The following is a 19,155-nucleotide window of genomic DNA, read 5'->3' as shown; positions in this document are numbered from 1 at the left end:
CCATAATACTTTATTCTTATCTGGGTGCCAGGCCCAGCTCCACGGACGTGCTCTCTGCTCACCTGAGCAGAGAGAAGAGAATGTGATGTCTTTCTGGCTAGTAGCTTTGTCAAATGGGTACAGGACAGGTGGTTGGGTTTGGGCCTTCTTATCATTCCCAACTCCAGGGGACATCTAGTCCATCTAGAACTCCTTCAGTAAAAGGCTTCCAGTTGGTCCTCCTGGGAGGGTCAGCGATGAGAAGATGTTGTTGTGTCTACATGCTATATATAACACATAACTCTCTGTCTATACAATCATCTACTTAAATTTTTTATTATTGTGTGAATTTGAATGTGTGCTTATGATGTGTGTAAGTGGGTTTGTGTGTCATAGTGCATGGGTGGAGGTCATAGGACAACTGTGGGGTTCATTCTTTCTTCCCACAGGTTCAGTGGAACTCAGGTTGAAGTCTTGCTGTATGAAGTACCTCTTCACACTGAGCTGAGCCCTATGTAATCATATTTAATCTTGGCATTATTAACTTAAAAAAAAGTTGTGGACTTTGAGGCCAGAGGAGCTGTAGTCTCTTATGGAAGTCACACAGTAATGAGGAAACCAAGAATCTACCTCTTCAGGGTCAGTCTAGCACCCTGGAGCCTGAGCACGGATCCTTTCCTAGCGCTAAGAGAACCTGGTATTTGCCAAGAACTTTTGGAGTGGTCACTTGTGATGTCGCAAGAATGAGATTCTCACAACACAATGCACATAATTTCAGATTCACTTTTGTATTAGTTACTTTTCTGTTGCTGTGATATCACTATTTAATAACATATAGAAGGAAGGGTTTATTTGGGCTTATCATGGCAGGGAGAGGCAGCAGCAAGCGGCAGGCATGGCAAGAGAACTCTCACTCTCAACCATAGGCACAATGCAGTGAGCAAGCAGGACGCTGGGAAAGACTGTAACACTCACAGCCTGGCTCCAGCCTCCTGCAGGTTCCACAACCTTCCCAAATAGTGCCACCCACTGGGACCAGTGGTGCAAATACCCAAGTCTGCGGGGGTCATTTAAACTACAACATTTTTCATTGGAAAACTTACTGCAAATATGAGACCAGGTTTTATTTTTGTTTTTAATTTTTTAAAATGTGCACACACACACACACACACACACACACACACACACACACACTTTGTTAGAGGCAGGCTCTAGAGAACTTCCAGAGAAGATTTCAGACAGATCTGAGATATATAAATCATTGCAAAGTATAATTTAGTTGAATGTGGAGGGAAAGAGATGAAGAAATCAAGCATGAAGACAAATGGATTCAGTAGTTTTTTAAAAAGCATAATAAACCATGGACTGGAGAGATGGCTCAGTGATTAAGAGCACTTACTATTGCAGGGGACCCTGGTTGGACCCGGGACCAACATGACAGCTTATAACCAACAACTCCAGTTGCAGGAGCTCCAGTACCATCTTGTAGCCTCTGTAGACACCGAGTACAAATGTGGTACACAGACATATCGGCAAACACTCACACACATATTTAAGTGTGAACCACATCACTTCCCCACAGTAGATGAGCATATGAGGTATGTCATAATCACCTGTACAGTAAACCCAGCTGAGACACCTGGATGTCCGTCACTGGTTTAGTGTATGAACTCTGTCATACCTGGAAACTCTGATATATATTTTTTTCTTTTTCTTTCTTTTTTTCTTTTTGGTGACAATAGTATTGGGGTCATCATCATTAATTGTGTTGTTGTTGACAATAGTGGTGGTGATTTCTTGAAATAGGGTCTCGTGTGACCCAGGTTGGCCTCAAACTTAACTATGCAGCCAAGGATGGGCATTAACGCCTTTGTCCTTCTGCCTCTGCCCCCTTGGTGCTGGGATTGCAGATGTGTACATACCGCCATGCTCCACACTTACTCTATGGTTTTTGTCTTTAAATTTTGTTTTTAGGTTTATTTAGGTGTGTGTGTGTGTGTGTGTGTGTGTGTGTGTGTGTGTGTGTGAGTGAGAGAGAGAGAGAGAGAGAGAGAGAGATATTCCAGGCAGGAGAGTGTGGACTTGCATGTACACACGTGTGGGACACGTGCAGTAGCCTGGAGGAAGGGATGGGTGAGCTTCAGAGCAAGAGTGAGAAAGCCAGAGCACCAGGGGCATGATGCTCAAGGGTTGTTTGGAGCAGTATCAGAAAGAGAGGGAGGGAGGGAGGGGGAGTGGAAGGGGGAGAAGGAGGGGACTGGGAAGGGGGAGGGAGACTGACAGAGAGACAGGGAGACAGAAGGAAATGTTAGCTGTTCCCACTGAGAGCTCAGACAGACAGAAACAGACAGTCTCTGTGGTGCTGCCTGATGGATGCTCTACAGCAGCTGCCTCCCTGGAGTATTTTTAAGCCAGTGGAAAATACCCTGCAAACGCTGGCTTTTAGGAGATCCTCTGTAGCCCTTTCTCTCTCACAGCTTCGCCATTTGACTTTTTAAAGGTTGTTTTGCCTAACTAAGAGTTCTCTTTTTAAATCCAAGTGTAAGAAAAGTAAGAGCCAGGGCTGGAGAGATGGCTCAATAGTTCAAAACCCTTGCTGCTCTTACAGAGGACCAACATTCACGTCCCGGCACCCACGGCAGGCCAATTACAGCCCCTGTAATTCCAGCTCCAGAGGTTCTGGTGTCCTTTTCTGGCCTCCTTGAAAACAGACCTTGGTGTTTAGTATGTACATGGTAAAGTTTTGCTGAATAAATGGCAGGAGGAATATAAACAACAGAGGGGATCCTCTCTTGGGTCTCCCAGTCACTGTCCTGTGTACATTTGTAATAGTGATATTGGCCTTGTGCTGTCACAGGAACATAGCTCCTTTCTCCACATCTGCTTCTGGAGGTCAGAGGTTGTAGTATGGTTTTCTTTCTTCATATTTCAAACAGTGCTGTGCACATAGTAGGCACCCTTAAATGAATGAGTCATGGTCTGGATGTATGACATGTTTTGTGGAGCATGTCAGTACCCCCTAGTCCAGCTGCTGTTACCACAGCACTGGATACTACTATTAAATATGCTTAGCTCACACTATTGGGACTACTGCCCATGGCCTTAGGTTCTCATACACGGCATCTGTTTCAGACATCTGCTGCCTCCCCTGGACCAGCATCCACTCCTGATTCTAATGCTACCATGGTATTGTTTGGATCTCAAAGGATGCAGGTTGGGTGGAATATAGGCTTGCAACCCAGGCCTGACCAATCAGAACCTTCCATCCTTTTGGCCCACAGTGACTGGTTCCAGGATGAGTTGTGGCCAAAGTCACGACCCAACAATTCCAGGAGTTGTGTTGAAACCCAGAAATCATTTTCAACTAGATTTATCAGGACAGTAGGCCATTAAACTATAGCTGTCTACATTACTTTAATGGAATAACTCAAATGACTAGTCCTGAACCAAGGAGATGATGGACACTGGATCCAGGTATGTCTGAACACCAATTGGATTTTCTGTCAGTGCAATGAGAATAATTTGAGCCAATATAAAACTCCTTTCTCTGTGGTCAGCTAAAGCCTCAAGTGTTATAGTTATTAAGATGGTGTGCTTTCAAAGCCATGCTGCCATTGGGATTGAAAATACTGTGTGACCATATCCTGGGTTTACCATGAATCAATTAAAGCTCTTCCAAGTCTTGGGAAATGGGTAAAGGCTGTACTGGGTCTGAGATGCTCTGGACACAGGGCTGAGGGATGACCATGGTGGCAGCATGGCTAATGCCTGGGTGGCACAGAGCACACTGGGATAAAGGTTTGCTTTGGTGCAATTCCATTAACATTTCTTAAAAAGGTTTCACTGAGAAGCATGGCTGAGCCTCCTGCCTCAGCCTCCACAGCGTGGGGATTATAGGCATGGATCACCGTGCCCAGAACCATTCACTTGTTTAAAAGGCAAAATGAGGTGATGATAGGGATGCAAAGGGGTTGCAAAGCTATAATGGCAGGGAACAGGCAGAGGAGGATCTAAGAATGGCTTTGCTTCCTTTTGTGTGGGAGATGGTTCCACTTCCACCACCCACCAGTAACCATTGTGGTGTTCACCTTAAGCAACGCTCACCCGTGTTTTCCAAGCCCAGAAGGCAGAAACAACGGAAGACCGTTGCAGCAGCTCTTCTCTGGAGGAGGGTGACTTTGTAGAAAGCAGTCCTTCACAGGGGACTGAGCAATCTGGAGGGCCCAGAACTGTGGTTGGGACTTCAGGCCTAACAACAGCAATTCATTTCCTAGGCTGTTCTCAGCTCTCCGCCCACTGGGCTTTGTCCAAAGATTTCTGCTCGCCCTTGAAGGCAAGGTTTATGTTGAACGAGTTCCAGCGGTGAGGTCAGCCTTATGGAAAGTTTCCATACATGACATGGGTCTGAGCTTTGCCCGAGAGCATTACCAAAGCCCCCTCCCTGAGCCTGCCCAGGAAGCAGGTCTTGGCTGGGTTCCCACATTGAGGGGGCAGTGGAGTTTTGGTTTCTGGATAAGAGGTACTGTCCTTTTTGTCCAGTTACAATGCAGCATATGTTCTCTCTAGTTGGGAAACATTTAAAACAGAGGGGGAATGAAATCTCATAATCCTACCCTTTGATATGAATTCATCCTTTTCTGAATGCGTATGTTCACATATATGTAGGAAGGCAGCATTGTTGGTAAGAGTGAGAGTATCAATTTGGGAGGCTAGAGAGATGGCTTAGCATTAAGAGCACTTACTGCTTCTGTAGAAGACCTGGGTTCTGTTCCCAGTATCCTTCATGGCACCTCACAACTGCCTGTAACTCCAGTTCTAAAGAAACCAAAGTCCCTTTTGGCTTTGTAGGCACCTGTATGTACACAGTGCACATAAAACATATGAGCACACATGCACATATGCATGTTAAAAAAACAAATTCTGCTATATTCACTCTTCTCTCATGTTAGTGCCACAGATCTCTAGGTGACCTTTACTTTGCCACTCATGCTCCCACCCCAGCCTAAGCCATTTCTCAAGAAAAAGCCAGCACAGTGGACTTAGCAGGATGGGTGACTAGGCAACCACACCATTGACTTAGATGTAACCAGGAACTCTGAAATGCTTCAGTGCCAGGGCTGAAGGCTGTCAGGCTTAAGGAGAAAGTGGGAAGACCCACTGTGAGACAACAGCAAAACGAGAGATGACTTCCTGCCTGTGGAGGAGGCAGCAGGCAGCAGGCAGGCAGGCAGGCACACTGACTAACTATAAGTGAAGTGGAATACAGTTCAGCGCGGCACACACCATCCCATTTGCCTGCAATCAGACTCAAGTGTTTATGTGATGATGCTCGGTCAGACAAATCACTCTGGAGCACAAGTGAGCTGTTTTATTATAGAAGAAAATAACACCCTGACCTTTTAAATAATACACTTTAAACAAAATCCACGTATGGGGGCTGTGAACGCCTCATGCACATCCCACCATAACGATAAGCTCCCTTAGTAATGCCACAAACAATAAAAAGCCAAATCCTTCAAAATGGCTTCTACAGTTTTGCACAGATGCCCCTATTTAGTCCAAAGGCAGAGATGAACAAGTTGGGAGGTAAATGTCAAGAGGAACAGAAGGCCAGTGGTTGGATCTAGAGAAGTGTTTTCTCTTGCATCCTAATTTTTGAGTTAGTTGCTTGGTGTGATTTGGTCATTTTCACATTTGTCTTAAAAAATAAGATGATTTCAAATTAAGGAAAAACAACAACAACAAGAACAACAACAACAAGAACAACAACAACAAAAGTCTCCCCTTAGTGTTGACCCTTTCCTATTCTGTCTTAAAAGCTTACTCAACTCCATGGGGGCAATAAACTGAATGGGATATGCAGCTTAAGAGAGGGGTAGGACTCTTTTTATAATTTACATTTATTCATTTTTTAAATTAATTGTGTGTGTATGTGCGCACACACGTGAGAACACACATACCACAGCACACAAGTGGAGGTTAGAGGACAACTTGGGGGACTGTCGGTACACTCCTTCTACCATGTGGGTCCCAAGAACTGAGCCTGGGCTGCTGGGCTTGGTGACAAGTGCTGTTACCCACTGAGCCATCTCCCTGGTTCATGATTGAGATTTATCGAAGGTCTGTGATCGTCACAATTCTGTCCTTGACAGTGACATGGCTGCAGTCCTGAAACAGAGAAAAAGGAGAAGCAATGAAGTTGTGGAAAATCCTTTAGAGTCATTTAAAAAATATTTATTTGAGCCTAGGTCTATGGCTGGCTTCAAATTCCCTAGGTAGCCCAGCTGGCCTCCATCTTTCTGGTGCCACCTCTGAGTGTTGGTATTATAAGTATGTACTACACCGGCCATTAGGACTGGGGATTGGAGCCACAGTCTGGGGCTTGTGAAGAAAGCCCTCCACCAGCTGAGCTACATCTCCAAACCTCGCATTTAAAATGCCCACTCAGATATAGAAAGACAAACGCCAAATATTCTCTTTATTTGTGGATTTTTGCTCTGAATCTTTACATTTGAGTATGTACCCTGACAGATCAGGAGAAGCCAGGAGAGGAGAAAGGGGCCATGCCAGGGAGGTGGATCAGGAGCTCTAGAGAGGGGAGCAGAGGAGCCAAGTGCTACAGAGGGGTTTAAGAGAGTAATGAGGGGACTTGGCTGGGGACAGGGAGGAAGGCTAATACAGGGAGAGAGGGAAGACGAGATAAATAATACTAAGGGTGCTTGGAAACATAGGGAACAATGCCATTTGTAAGTTTACTTTAAATATAAGTAAGACGTGCTAGCCATGGTAGCACACATGCTTCATTCCAGCACGCAGGAGGCAGAAGGCAGGAGGCAGGAGGGTGTCTGTGAGTTTAAGGCTATCTGGTTTACATAGTGAGTACTAAGCTAGCCAGGTTACATATTGAAATCCTATTTCCACCATATATATATATATATACACATATATATATATATATACATACATACACATACATACATACACACACATATATGTGTGTATGTAATACATGCATGTGAATATACAGTTATATAATCACATAGTTATAACATACACATATAATATATATATATTTATATGGGATATATACACACATATATACATATAACTATGTATATATATATATGTATATGTATACATATACCTATCTATCTATCTATCTATCTATCTATCTATCTATCTATAACCCATGGGGTGATGGCGCTTCCCCCAAGAGCCATTTACTATCTAACAAAACCCCACTTCTAGTCATGGAGAACTTCTGAATTGTTGAATGGAGAATATAAGTCTCCTAAAACAATATGAGCTATTGTCATTGGCCTTGGTCACATTCCAGAACTTGAAGGTAAGACACTATCACTGAAGATACCACACTCTTAGACACGGTACTTGGAGGATTTGAGTTGGAGCTGACCTGGAAAGCCTCTTTGCTAAGGACTGGCTCTTACAGTATTGGGAGGTACTATGCAAGCTGCCAAGGAAGAGGAGCAATTGGATGTCCTAGCCACTTATAAAGACAACGAGCCACAGCCACAAGCATACAGGCGAGACATCCACACTGGTGCAACAGAGGCATTTTAATCTCGGGGGTGACTAACAGTTGCCTGGGCCTTCTGGGTGGGAGAGAATTTGTACTTGGTACTGTAAGCCTAGCCATGGCTGGAGAGGCCATAGACCTGAGAGAAGAACCCACTACTGCTGTGTTCCTAAACCAATATAGTTTATGACTGTTCTAAACATCCTTTTACCCACAGTCAGTGTAGCTCTCACCCTTTATCAACAAAGCCTCATTTTCCAGCAGATGGAGACTGTAACAGAGAGCTACAGCTGATCAAAACACAGAAAACAAATGACATCTTTACAGTGTACCCAGGAAACCCAAGGCTCAGAGACAATCTCAGATGAGGGGCCAGAGGGCCAGGATGCCTGCTGCTATACAGTGATCCCTACACTTCACAGGGAAAATGCACCCATGAAATGTCAACAATATGGCTGCATCAACAAGACACACATACTGACAGCATCAGTCTGACACGCCAACATGGAGGGGAGAAATTTTAGACCCTCCCCAGATGAAAGGAGGGCATTGTCTGCTGAGAGAGGGACAATGAGTTTTCTCCAGGGATGAACTCCTGAATACATCCTTTGTCCAATCCCAAGTGGTCAGCCCAGGACACATGGATGTGGGAGCAAAGCTAAATGGATTCAGTAGGCGGCATATATGTGCATATGCGTATGCGTGCGCGCGTGTGCGTGTGTCTGTGTATAACAATAATTAACGAAGACATTATGAACTTGGGATGGAGAAGAGGGGGTATGGGAGAGCCTGGAGGGGGAAGGCAGAGGTGGAGTGATGTAGATGCAGTACTTGTGACGTTCTGAAAACTAATTAATAAGTAAATACAATGCTGGCTCAACGTCAGTGGCCTGACCATGATGTCAGTGGCAATTACTGTAACGGGTCTGGGAACCATCATTCCCAGCAAGCTCTACCCATGGTCTGAATCACCCCCCTCCCCGTGAAAGGCTACATATACACATGCATATACATACATAATAACTGTTCTAGCATACAAAATCAGCTCCCAGACCCCATGATCCTAATCTCCCATGGGTCTCACAACTCCCTATCCCTAGATCTCTCATATTTTATGGGGCGTGGCTCTGGTTCCTTTCTCTACGTTGCTTGCTTTTCTCTGGACCCAAAATGTGTGGTGTGGAGGAAAGTGCCAGAATCTCATTGTCCCGAGGCTCGCCTGACCCTTGACTTCTGATCAGCTAAACCTGCAATCTCAGACACAACCCAGAACCCAGGTGAAGAAACCACTTCCCAGGGAGGGGGAGGGGAGGACCCGACTTTCTAGGCAAAATTCTAGAATTGTTTCATGTGTCTGCCATGGCTTCTCCCTTGGCATTCAGACTGCTGACTCAGCATTTGCGGAGCAGACAATGCATCAGGCACTTTGCTATTACTTCCTTTTCCAGTGATTCTGGGGATTGAACCCCTGGCCTCAGGTATGCTGAGCATGCATTCTGTCACTGGGCTACGCCAGCATTCCACTCATTTCATCCTCTCAACGACCCTGTAAAGTAAGTATTCTTATTATCCCACAGGCAGATGAAAGACTCAGGAAGGGCCAGCAGCCTCACAGACACGAAGTCACGTGGTGACAGAGCTCCCAGCCAAGCCTACTTCCAATGCCCACTGCTTTCTGCATCCAGGCTGATTATGGAGCTCTGGGAAGGTGAGTGACCTTGTGGGTTAGAAAGGACCATGACCTCAAGAGCTTCGTGTGCTTGCTGGTTTCTACATAGATACGTACACAGAACAGCGGTGGGTCTCTGCCATGGGGGTGAAAGCCTTTCTGCCGGCAGGTTGAAATCTCTTGAAGACCATAGTCAGTTAGCTTAAAGAATCCAGTTCTGAAATAAGAAAGGGCAGGCTCAGCGTCAAGCAAAGGAACCCATCCCCTCAGTCCTAACACCCATCTCCTGTTCCCTCCCTGTGGCAGTCTGAATAGGAAGGGCCCCAATAGACTCATGTGTTTGAATGCTTGGCCATAGAGAGTGGCACTATTAGGACGTGTGGCCATGTTAAAGGAAGTGTGTCACCATGGAGGCAGGCTTTGAGGTCTTATATACTTAAGCTATGCCTAGTGTGGCACACAGTCTCCTTCTGCTGCCTGTGGATCAAGATGAAGAACTCTCAGCTCCTTCTCCAGCACCATGTCTGCCTGCACTCCTGCCATGTCCCATGATGGTGAAAATGGACTGAACCTCTGAACCTGTAAGCCAGCCCCAATTAATGTTGTCCTCTGTAAGAAAGAGTGGCGGTGGTCATGGTGTCTCTTTACAGCAATGGAAACTCTACCTAAGACAGTTCCTTTCTATTACACACACACATTCCAGGCAAGCACACTGATTCAGCTGAATGAGGTCATTTTGAGAGAGCTTTCACAGTACTCTGGCCTATAGCTCTATTCTCTGGAGACTGGGTCATAGTTAAAGAATAATTTATCTGATGATTATAAAGAAGAACCAAACAGGAATTCTTCTTTTTAAAGATTTGTTTACTCTAGTCTATGAGTGCTTTGCTTACAGGCCCGGGACACAGTGAGGTCAGAACAGGGGGTCAGAAGCCTTGGAACTGGAGTGACAGAAAAGCAAGAGCCACTATGTAGGTTTTGGGAATTGAACCCAGTCCCTCCACAAAAGCAACAAGTGCTATAAACTGCTGAGCTGTCTCTCAAGTTTCCAAAAAGGATTTTTCTAGGAATTCAAAACTAGAGTGAAAAATTCCTTTGAGCAAATCAACAACAGATTTAAGCAGGAACAAAAAAGGATCAATGAACAATTAATTAGTTAGGTCAATTAAGCTTCTTCAGTCTGAGGGCGAGGGGGAAGGGCAAGCACAGAGTCACCGAACCTTGTGGAATAACATGAAGCATACAAAAGTGAAACTTGAAAAAGTGAAGAATAAACAGGCTGACTTATCACGGTCTCCGTGTTAGCCCTGCCAGAGAGTTCAGAGTCAACAGGACACTTGGAATGAAAAGGAGCACACTTGGAGTGTACCATGTGGGAATTTTTTAACCTTTAACCTTAGGCTCTTGAGAACCTATAACTTTAAACAGTTCAAATTTCTTGAAGATTTTTCTTAGAAAATCAACATCATTAACATATTTTTTAAAGAGTAAGCCATGTTTACCAGGACGTGGAGCTTAAAGGAAGCCTTTTAGAGCAGACAATTAAGACAATTTAGGAGTTTTATTTTTAAAAAGGTCTTGGGGCCTAGAAGATGGCTCAGGTGGTAAAATCCTTGATGTACAGACATGAGAACCCAAAATAGTATCTCCAGAATCTACACAATCAGCCTGACATGAGGGTAACACTGAAGAGCCTCAAGCTAGGGAGGCAGAGAACGGGGGGTCTCTTGCCAAATCAGTGATCTCCAGGTTCAGTGAGAGACCCAAGCAAGAGAAAGATATCTCAGGTCAACCTCTGGCCTCCACATACGTGTGCAGGCATCCTCCTACACTCGCTCACGTGCACACAGAAGCAAATGCGCACACACAGCTGCTTTCAATAAGAGCACTTTTGCTCTTGGTAAGACCCAGAACCACCTCCTTGGTACTCACTCCTGGAACTTTGGGGAGCAGACGATTGCGATGGACTCTGGTAACATCATTTGGTAGGAGCAGTGAGTGTGGAGATCCACACTGGACAGAAAGGCCGTTTGGGTTGGATGAGTCTGAAAGGTAAAACAGATCAGAGAATTTCCAGTGATCTAGTTGCCGTGCTGGCCTGCTGGGGCAGGCAGATCTGAGGAACCCCCAATAACTGGTCCCAACCCCCTCTTCAAGGAGAGAGCTATTTGCAGCCAGGAGGAATACACTCCATCCTCATGGTGTGTTTCTTCCCAGCACTGTGAGCAGGAGGAGTCTAACCCCAGTGTGTGTGGACTCTAAGGGTCCTTGAAAGATCAAGAGATTTGTAATGCAGCAATCAGAGTACAAGACTGTGCTGTGTACTAGAAAATGACTGTGGGGAAAGTGGAACTGTGTCACCAGACAAAACCTGGGAAGGTTGAGCGGATTCCGAAACCCTAGTAATTCTTGTATCTGAGAATGGTAGGCATGTCTTCTACTCCATACCTGGTTTCTGTCCTGGAGCATGTGACCACAACACACCACATGAGGATCATGACAACTGGTCACATAGCACAGAACACAGAGTTTTCCATGCCAATGAGGTAGCTGGTTGGCTCCGAGGGTTTAGCCAATAAGCTTCCCTTCCCAGACATTCCTTCCTGCAAAAGCTATTTAACCTGTGGTCCACCATGAGTAAGCCAGGTGCATCCATTTTTCACTACCAATAAGCAGTTTTGAACAGTAAGGACTTCGTCATACAGAGCCATGATGTCTAAGTCTCCTGCAGAAGGTCCTTCTGCACTGGCTCTGGACACTTACCCCTGAGTTAAGCCAGATCCTCCCTCCCCCAGCCTCAGACTCATTGCTGGCCTTTGGCCCCCTTTCCCGACTCCTCAGTTCCTAGCAGTGTCTGGGTGTCCAGGAGTTCGGAAACCCCAGTTTTGGTCCCAGCCTGCCTTGTTTTATTTTGCCTGGGCTGGGTCCCTCATCTCAGGCTATGTTTGTAGCCTAGTGTCTCTGTGTTTCATTTGTTCAAGCCATGTTCACCCCAGCAGCAAGGCAGAATCATGAATGACTGGGATGAATTTTATTTATCTAGAAACAAGATCTAACTCTGTAGCCCAGGCTTCCCTAGAACTCACTATGTAACCCTGGCTGGTCTCAAACTCACCTCCTGCCCCAGCCTCCTAAGTCCTGTGGTATAGCTGTGAGCTGCCAGGCCCAGAGTAAGGAGATGTTTATGTATTCTTTTCATACAAAGAACATAGTCAACTCAGCAGTCACAATGTCTACATATCTCAAAACATGTTATGCATCATATGTAGGTCTGTATGATTTTTGTCAACTTTATACCTTGAAAACATGGCATAAAAATCAGCTTTTAAAAGCTCTGAGAAACAAGAGGAAGATGGCCAGGATTGAGATGTCTAAGGCCAGGGTCATGGCGGTCAGGTAGGAGATCGTGAGCTGAAGGAGAGAGAGAACTTCCTCTTGAAGACTGGAGAAGACCTATAGCCTACTTTTTTTCATTAAAAATTACACTTATGTATGTGTGAGTGTGCACTGTATGGATGTGTGCATGTGTGTGTGTGTATGCATGTGTGCATGCATGTTTGCCTGTCCATGTCAGAGGTGTGTGTGCAGGTCAGAGAACAACTTGTGAGAGTCAGTTTTCTTCTCCCACCAGGTGAACCATAGGTGAGAGGCTTGGCGGCAGATGCTTTTACATACTGAGCCAACTGGCCAGTCCTCTTTAGTTGTTTTAAATCTCTAATTATGAAGAAATGGTGCAGAAATGTCAGAGATAAAACCAAGCCAAACTTCCATCCACCGTCCCTAGCTGGGTCCTCACGGAGAACGAGGCCCTCTAGTCTTGCATGCTTAGTTCTTCCTGAAGTCTAAACCGTAACTACCTTTGAGTCTAAACAGAAACTGTTTTGGAGCCAGCCTCTCCTTTAGCCTCTTCTTTTCTCTTTTTAAAAAAAGATTCATTCAAACCAAAGCTGTCTTACTTATGTTTCCGTTAGCACATGTCTGTGTGAATACATGCCACATGTGTGCAGGTGTCGTGGGTCGGCCAGAAGTGGATGTCGGATAGCTTGCTGCAGGAGTTATGGGAGGCTGTTTTAGAAACCAAACTCAGATCTTCTCAGAGAGCTACAAGAGCTCGTAACCACTGAGCCATCTCTCTAGCCCCTCTGCCTCCCCACTGCCCAGCAGCAGAGCCTCCTCCAACCTGAAGCCCTAACTCAGAGGGCTTTGTGCGTTCTCCTTATACAAACACGAGTCCCACTGTGCCCTTCTGATGTGGTGCTGCCTTAAGCCACATTACCTCGTCTGGCCTGCTGCCTTTTCTCTCCTTCCACACTGCTCCCCAGGTGTAAAAACATACCAGGGAGCTGCATGTAAGAAATTATATAACTTATAACTGCATTTCAAGAAGGCGAGACCCGAGCAGAGCTGAAGTACAGAAAGCAGGGAGTCATACTTAGAAGGTGAACTCTAAAGGGAGGGAGGGAGGGGGTGGCGGGAGCAAAAGGGGGTACATTCTAGGAGACAGAAAGTGGGAGGGGCAGAGCAGGCTACTGGAAGAGTCCTGTTTCCTTATTTGGGCAGTGTGTACACCTAGACGTTGGCTTAATGATTCAGTGTGCTGCACCATTAGTCCATGTACACTCACAAAGCTTTTGGATCATCAAAGCCAAGTCAAAACAAAATATGACCAAGCCATTCCACACTTACCAGGTAATCAGTCTGTCCAGCCAGCTTTGCCAAGAGCACCTCATCTCTCCCCACTCCCTTAGAGCCAAGCTTCAAGATGGCAGCCGCTACCATCCCTATGATTCGTGCCAGGACTTCCTGTTTGCTTTCCTTTGTTTTGTCTGGCTATGTAGCCCAGGTTGGCCACAACTCATAATCCAATCTCACCCTGCCGATTGAGAGGACTGCAGCTTCCCATGACTGTCGAGCCTTACAGTGTCTGCCCCACCATTGCAGCAGTGGGTTTCACTGGATTAATACTTGGCAGTGAGCTCCCAACTCTCGCAGGCACTCTCAGTCTTTTTCAGGCTAGAGCCCCGTGCAGGCGCGGGTGAGCATCCTGAGTGTCCCTGCTTGACGCACTCCCACCACGCACTGCACTTTTGCTCTTTAGCAGCCCCTCCCTCCAGCTGCCAGTGAATCACTTTCCTTGCTGTCAACTCTCCCCACCTTCGGGGTTGCCAGGACCAGCTTGCAACAGAAGCCTCCAGATAGCGCTCTCTCTCTTTGACCCTGCATTTCTTTCTGATGAAAACCACAAATCCCAGCTAAAAGAACCGCTCACTGCTGCCAGAGCATGGTGTACCTGTCCAGTGCTGACCCCTCCCCCACGACACTCTCCTTTGCCCCCCCCCCCCATTACAAATCATCCTAAGTCACCTTGGGTGTGACCCCTCTTTCTCTGAAACCCGAAGTGTCCTCTGCTCATCTGCTGAAGAACATAGTGCACTGTGCCTTGTGTGAGCAGATGCTCGTTTTCTGTGATCTTCTGTTTCTCCTTAGGTATAACAGGGCAAGTTTTCTATCTGCTGTTTCACATCCTTGAATTGGACAGACCAGTGAGTACCTAATCAGTTAACTGAGAAGGCTGCAATGGCAGAAGGCTGCCCCGTACATCAGCCCTTCCCTAGGTCTCACTATGGGTGTGTGTGTGACCTCTCAAATCTCGAAGTAAAACACCTGATTGTGACTTACACTTGTCACACGCCAAGAAAAACAGCTTGTTCTGAGAGCTCGAGGCCTTACAAATTCCAGAAACATTAGGAAGTACTCTTTAGGGAAGCAGCTGCGTCGCCTTGCCTTGAAGATCATCCTCAAAGCAGTCAATGTATGTGCAATCACTCGAAAACTGCATGTGCAAAGGGCAGTGCTTCTCCATATGACAAAGTGCAGCCATCAGACCCAACTACCTTGGCTTCTTTAAAATAGTTTCAATTATACAGCTTTTAGGTACATGGTCTCTATAGCATGTCCACAAACATTCTAGGCCAGCTTCCCCTCACCAACCAGCTCAGAGATACCAAAACATTCAAGAGCTATTTTTAGTAAAAGATTAAGTTTAGAAAAAAAGCTAAAAGCTCTCGGTGGTGCTGAGTTGATATGAGAGCACTAGTCATGTGTGCAGGGACAAACGGCTGGGAGAGGTGTTCCCCGGCTCCGACAATGATATGGAGAGAGGAGCCCAAGCCCAGGCTGTCCCAAGCCCAGGCTGTCACATTCGCTTACATGGATCCAGCCAAGAGTGAGGAGACCAAGATCATCCTGCATAAAGAAAATTTCTTCTTCGTTCTCCGTGTGGCAATAATCAGGCCCGCCATTTTGTCTGGGGATGAGAACATGTGTGATTGTGAATTCATTTCTCATCTGCAAAGGAGAAGACAGCGGGTTAGAGTTCCGAGGGCTCTCAGTCCCCACTCACTCGTAGTTGGGGAAGTGGAGCCACTGCACTCGGGCATGGTTCTCGTTCCTCCTCGCAGTCCCTTACTCTTGGGTACTCCATAAAGCCACAGATGCGGAGACAAGCCCCAGATCTCCCTCTTAGCACAGGCTGGGCCAATGACATAACCCTAGGGTCTTTCTTGTAACAGCCTAACAGGCCTGCTCAGGGATCTTGGGACACGCCCCAGAGTGTCTCGTGCACATGTCTGAAGGGTTTCCTTGCTTGGGCCTTGCCACTTAGGGCCCAAGTGGGATTTGTTCTAAGTCCCTGTTTTCTGCAGCATCAAGGAATGGGTTCAAGCCTTCCCTTCAGTGGGCTTGCCTTCCTCCCCGGCCCTACATCTCCTAGTGGATACTGCTCAGCACTCTCTATCCCAGGGTCTCCCTTCTCTGCAAAGGACTGCACACTTTATTCACAGGCCACAAAGGGGGCTGAGTCCTCCTCTATTTAGAATTAAGCCTCCTTCTCACCCTCCCTTCTTTTCTTTCTTAAGACAGAGTTGTATTATATAACCAATACTGGCCAGAATTCACTATGTAGCTGACCTCAAATTTGTGGAAAGTCTTCTGTCTCAGATTCTCAGGGGGTAGGATTACAGGCATGAGGTATCATTCCTGACCTGTATGTATTACAGTTGTATACTCATGCATGTGTAGGTCAGAGAAAAACTGTGTGTGTTGTTCTTCACATTTAGTTAATGTGTTTTTGTGATGAGACCTCTTATTGGCCCAAGACTTGTCAGGTAGGCTGCCTGTCAGGGATCTGCCTCCCACTGCCCCGGGGATCACGCCATGCCCTCTCTGTGGAGGGATTGGTATAGAGTCAGACTCCAGATACCCAGTCATGGGAGAGGCCACAGAGGAGCAGCCCCCAGTTCAGGGAAGTTACACCCGCTTACCAGTTTTCCACAGAGGACTCCACAGGTTTCAATGCCTTTGGCGGTATTGGCACTGGCAAGCTGGAGAAATTCCGAGCACAGATTACGGGGCACCACGATGTGGCGCAGGCCTTCAATGGTGGGAACTGAAATGGGCAAGAGGGAAGAGTCGGAGTCCGCAGGGCCAGGGATCCCTGAGCAGCAGCTGGAGCTGACAGCCTGAGACTGTCTCCAGCGATGGCTGCAGCTGGAGGACTGAGCCTGGCAGAGCTGAGTCCCAGGATTCCGGGCTCCATAGGGATCAGCTATCCCTCTCCTGCACATTTCTCCTTTTGGAATAGTGTTATCTTACTCCTGCCTCTCTGCCGAGCTTTGGAAGTGTGGATTACTAAGTGCACACACTCACAGCTGGAGAAGGATGAATGCCTCATCTAGAGCAGATGGAGATGGAGCTCCGCATTTGTGTTTTAAGATCCTGATCCTTCAAGAAGAGAAGATTTTAACCATTCAAGGTAAGATAAGGCTCACCTACTATCTTCCAAAAGTGTTTTTGAAGAGTGAAACATGATAGCAGAGGGCTGCTATCTCGGCTCTCGGAATCTTGTGCCAGGGGAATCTCATGTTCAGGCTATTCCGTAAGACTCAGGAAAAAAAAAAAAAAAAAAAAAAAAAAACAACCTCAAAAGCCAGGGACTGAGGAGATGATGGCTCCTTGGGTACAGAGACTGCTGCACAAGCATGAGGATCTGAGCTCAAGTCCCCAGAAGCCATATAAAATACAGGCAGAACAAGGCATATCTACAAGCCTACGGGAAGATGAGAGGTGGGGACAGAGGATCATCAGAAGCTCATGGGGGGGGGGACAACAAAGAGACCCCATTTCAAACGAGGTACAAGCTGAGGGGCTAACACTCAGGGTTGTTCTCTGACCTCCTGGAGTGCTGAGGAACACTGCCAAAAGAAAGCCAAACTGCCCCACAAGAAGATACAGTTTGTCCCCTAAGTAGGCATTACCAAAGCAGCTTATAAAACCTATCCAAGAGAGCAAGAGCCATTCATGAATTCCACAGAGAAGTTGTGTGAGACTCAGAAAGCTAGGGGAGGGGGGCAATGCAAACCTGCAGACTGAGCAACAGCATCTGTGGATAACGGATCAAGGCCTGGCACAAACAAATAGCCCAGCGACCATTCAGTCCACTCTCAGAAGGCATGTCAGCCCATAGGAAACACAGAACGAGAGAGACTTAAGGCCTTGTGGGCAGGAAGTTAGAATCTGGTTACTGGCAAATGATGGGACTGAATACTGAGGCTAAGAAGACCTCCGCGAGGTCTGTGGGGTTGATCACTCTGACTGAACAGAGGAGCTGGAGAAGCTTCAAGCAAGCAGGGAAAGCAGAAGCCAAGTCTAGACAGAAGCTAACAGTGCAGCGTGGTGGGTAAGACACTAGAAAGTGTTCCCCATTCTGACTGGTGTGAGGTGGAATCTCAGGGTTGTTTTGATGTGCATTTCCCTGATGACTAAGGATGTTGAACATTTCTTTAGGTGCTTCTCAGCCATTCGATATTCCTCCACTGAGAATTCTTTGTTTAGCTCTGCACCCCATTTTTTAATAGGGTTATTTGATTCTCTGGAGTCTAACTTCTTGAGTTCTTTGTATATATTGGATATTAGCCCTCTATCAGCTGCAGGATTAGTAAAGATCTTTTCCCAATCTGTTGGTTGCCATTTTGTCCTATTGACAGTAAGTATCCTTCACCTTCCAGGAGCTTTGCAATTTTATGAGGTCCCATTTGTCCATTCTTGATCTTAGAGCATAAGCTATTGGTGTTTTGTTTAGGAAATTTTCCCCTGTGCCCATGTGCTTGAGGCTCTTCCCCACTTTCTCTTCTATTAGATTCAGTGTATCTGTTTATGTGGAGGTCCTTGATCCACTTGGACTTGAGCTTTGTACAAGAAGATAAGAATGGGTTGATTTGTATTCTTCTACATGCTGGCCACCAGTTTAACCAGCACCATTTGTTAAAAATGCTGTTGTTTTTCCACTGGATGGTTTTGGCTCCTTTGTCAAAGATCAAGTGACCATAGGTATGTGGGTTCATTTCTGGATCTTCAAAAATTCAGGTGACAGTAGATGCTGGTAAGGATGTAGATGGAGAAAGAGGAACACTTCTCCACTGTTGGTGGGATTGCAAACTGGTACAACCACTCTAGAAATCAGTCTGGTGGTTCCTCAGAAAATTGGTGATAGTACTACCGGAGGGCCCAGCTATACCACTCCTGGGCATATACCCAAAAGATGCTCCAACATATAACAAGGACACATGCTCCACTATGTTCATAGCAGCCTTATTTATAATAGCCAGAAGCTAGACACAACCCAGATGTCCTTCAACAGAGAAACAGATACAGAAAAATGTGGTACATTTACAGAATGGAGTACTATGCAGCTATTAAAAACAATGACTTCATGAAATTCTTAGACAAATGGATGGATCTGGAGGATATCATCCTGAGTGAGGTAACCCAGTCACAAAAGAACACACATGATATGTACTCACTGATAAGTGGATATTAGCCCAGAAGCTCGGAATACCCAAGATACAATTCACAGACCATATGAAGCTCAAGAAGAAGGAAGACCAAAATGTGGATGCTTCAGTCCTTCTTA

General features: G+C 46.1%; 1 protein-coding gene across 4 annotated transcripts in view; it reads right to left on the bottom strand.

Moving 5' to 3' along the window:
- Nucleotides 1-5,332: 5,332 nt before the first annotated feature.
- Stambp (STAM binding protein) overlaps nt 5,333-19,155 on the bottom strand; it is a 28,937-nt gene continuing 15,114 nt past the window's right edge. For all 4 annotated transcript variants that reach the window (XM_021164698.2, XM_021164701.2, XM_021164700.2 and 1 more), the window contains exons 8-12: nt 16,508-16,632; nt 15,396-15,533; nt 11,118-11,230; nt 9,303-9,402; nt 5,333-6,147 (exon numbers count right to left, since the gene is read on the bottom strand). In XM_021164698.2, coding sequence (XP_021020357.1) covers nt 6,091-6,147; nt 9,303-9,402; nt 11,118-11,230; nt 15,396-15,533; nt 16,508-16,632 — 533 coding nt within the window. In that variant the 3' untranslated portion in view covers nt 5,333-6,090. The remainder of the gene's footprint in view (nt 6,148-9,302; nt 9,403-11,117; nt 11,231-15,395; nt 15,534-16,507; nt 16,633-19,155) is intronic.

Source organism: Mus caroli, unplaced genomic scaffold (assembly GCF_978045245.1).
Source record: "Mus caroli unplaced genomic scaffold, Mus_caroli_1 scaffold_7, whole genome shotgun sequence".
Classification (NCBI taxonomy): domain Eukaryota; kingdom Metazoa; phylum Chordata; class Mammalia; order Rodentia; family Muridae; genus Mus; species Mus caroli.
Note: the sequence above shows the minus strand (reverse complement) of the source record. Positions and strands in the feature narration are given on the sequence as shown.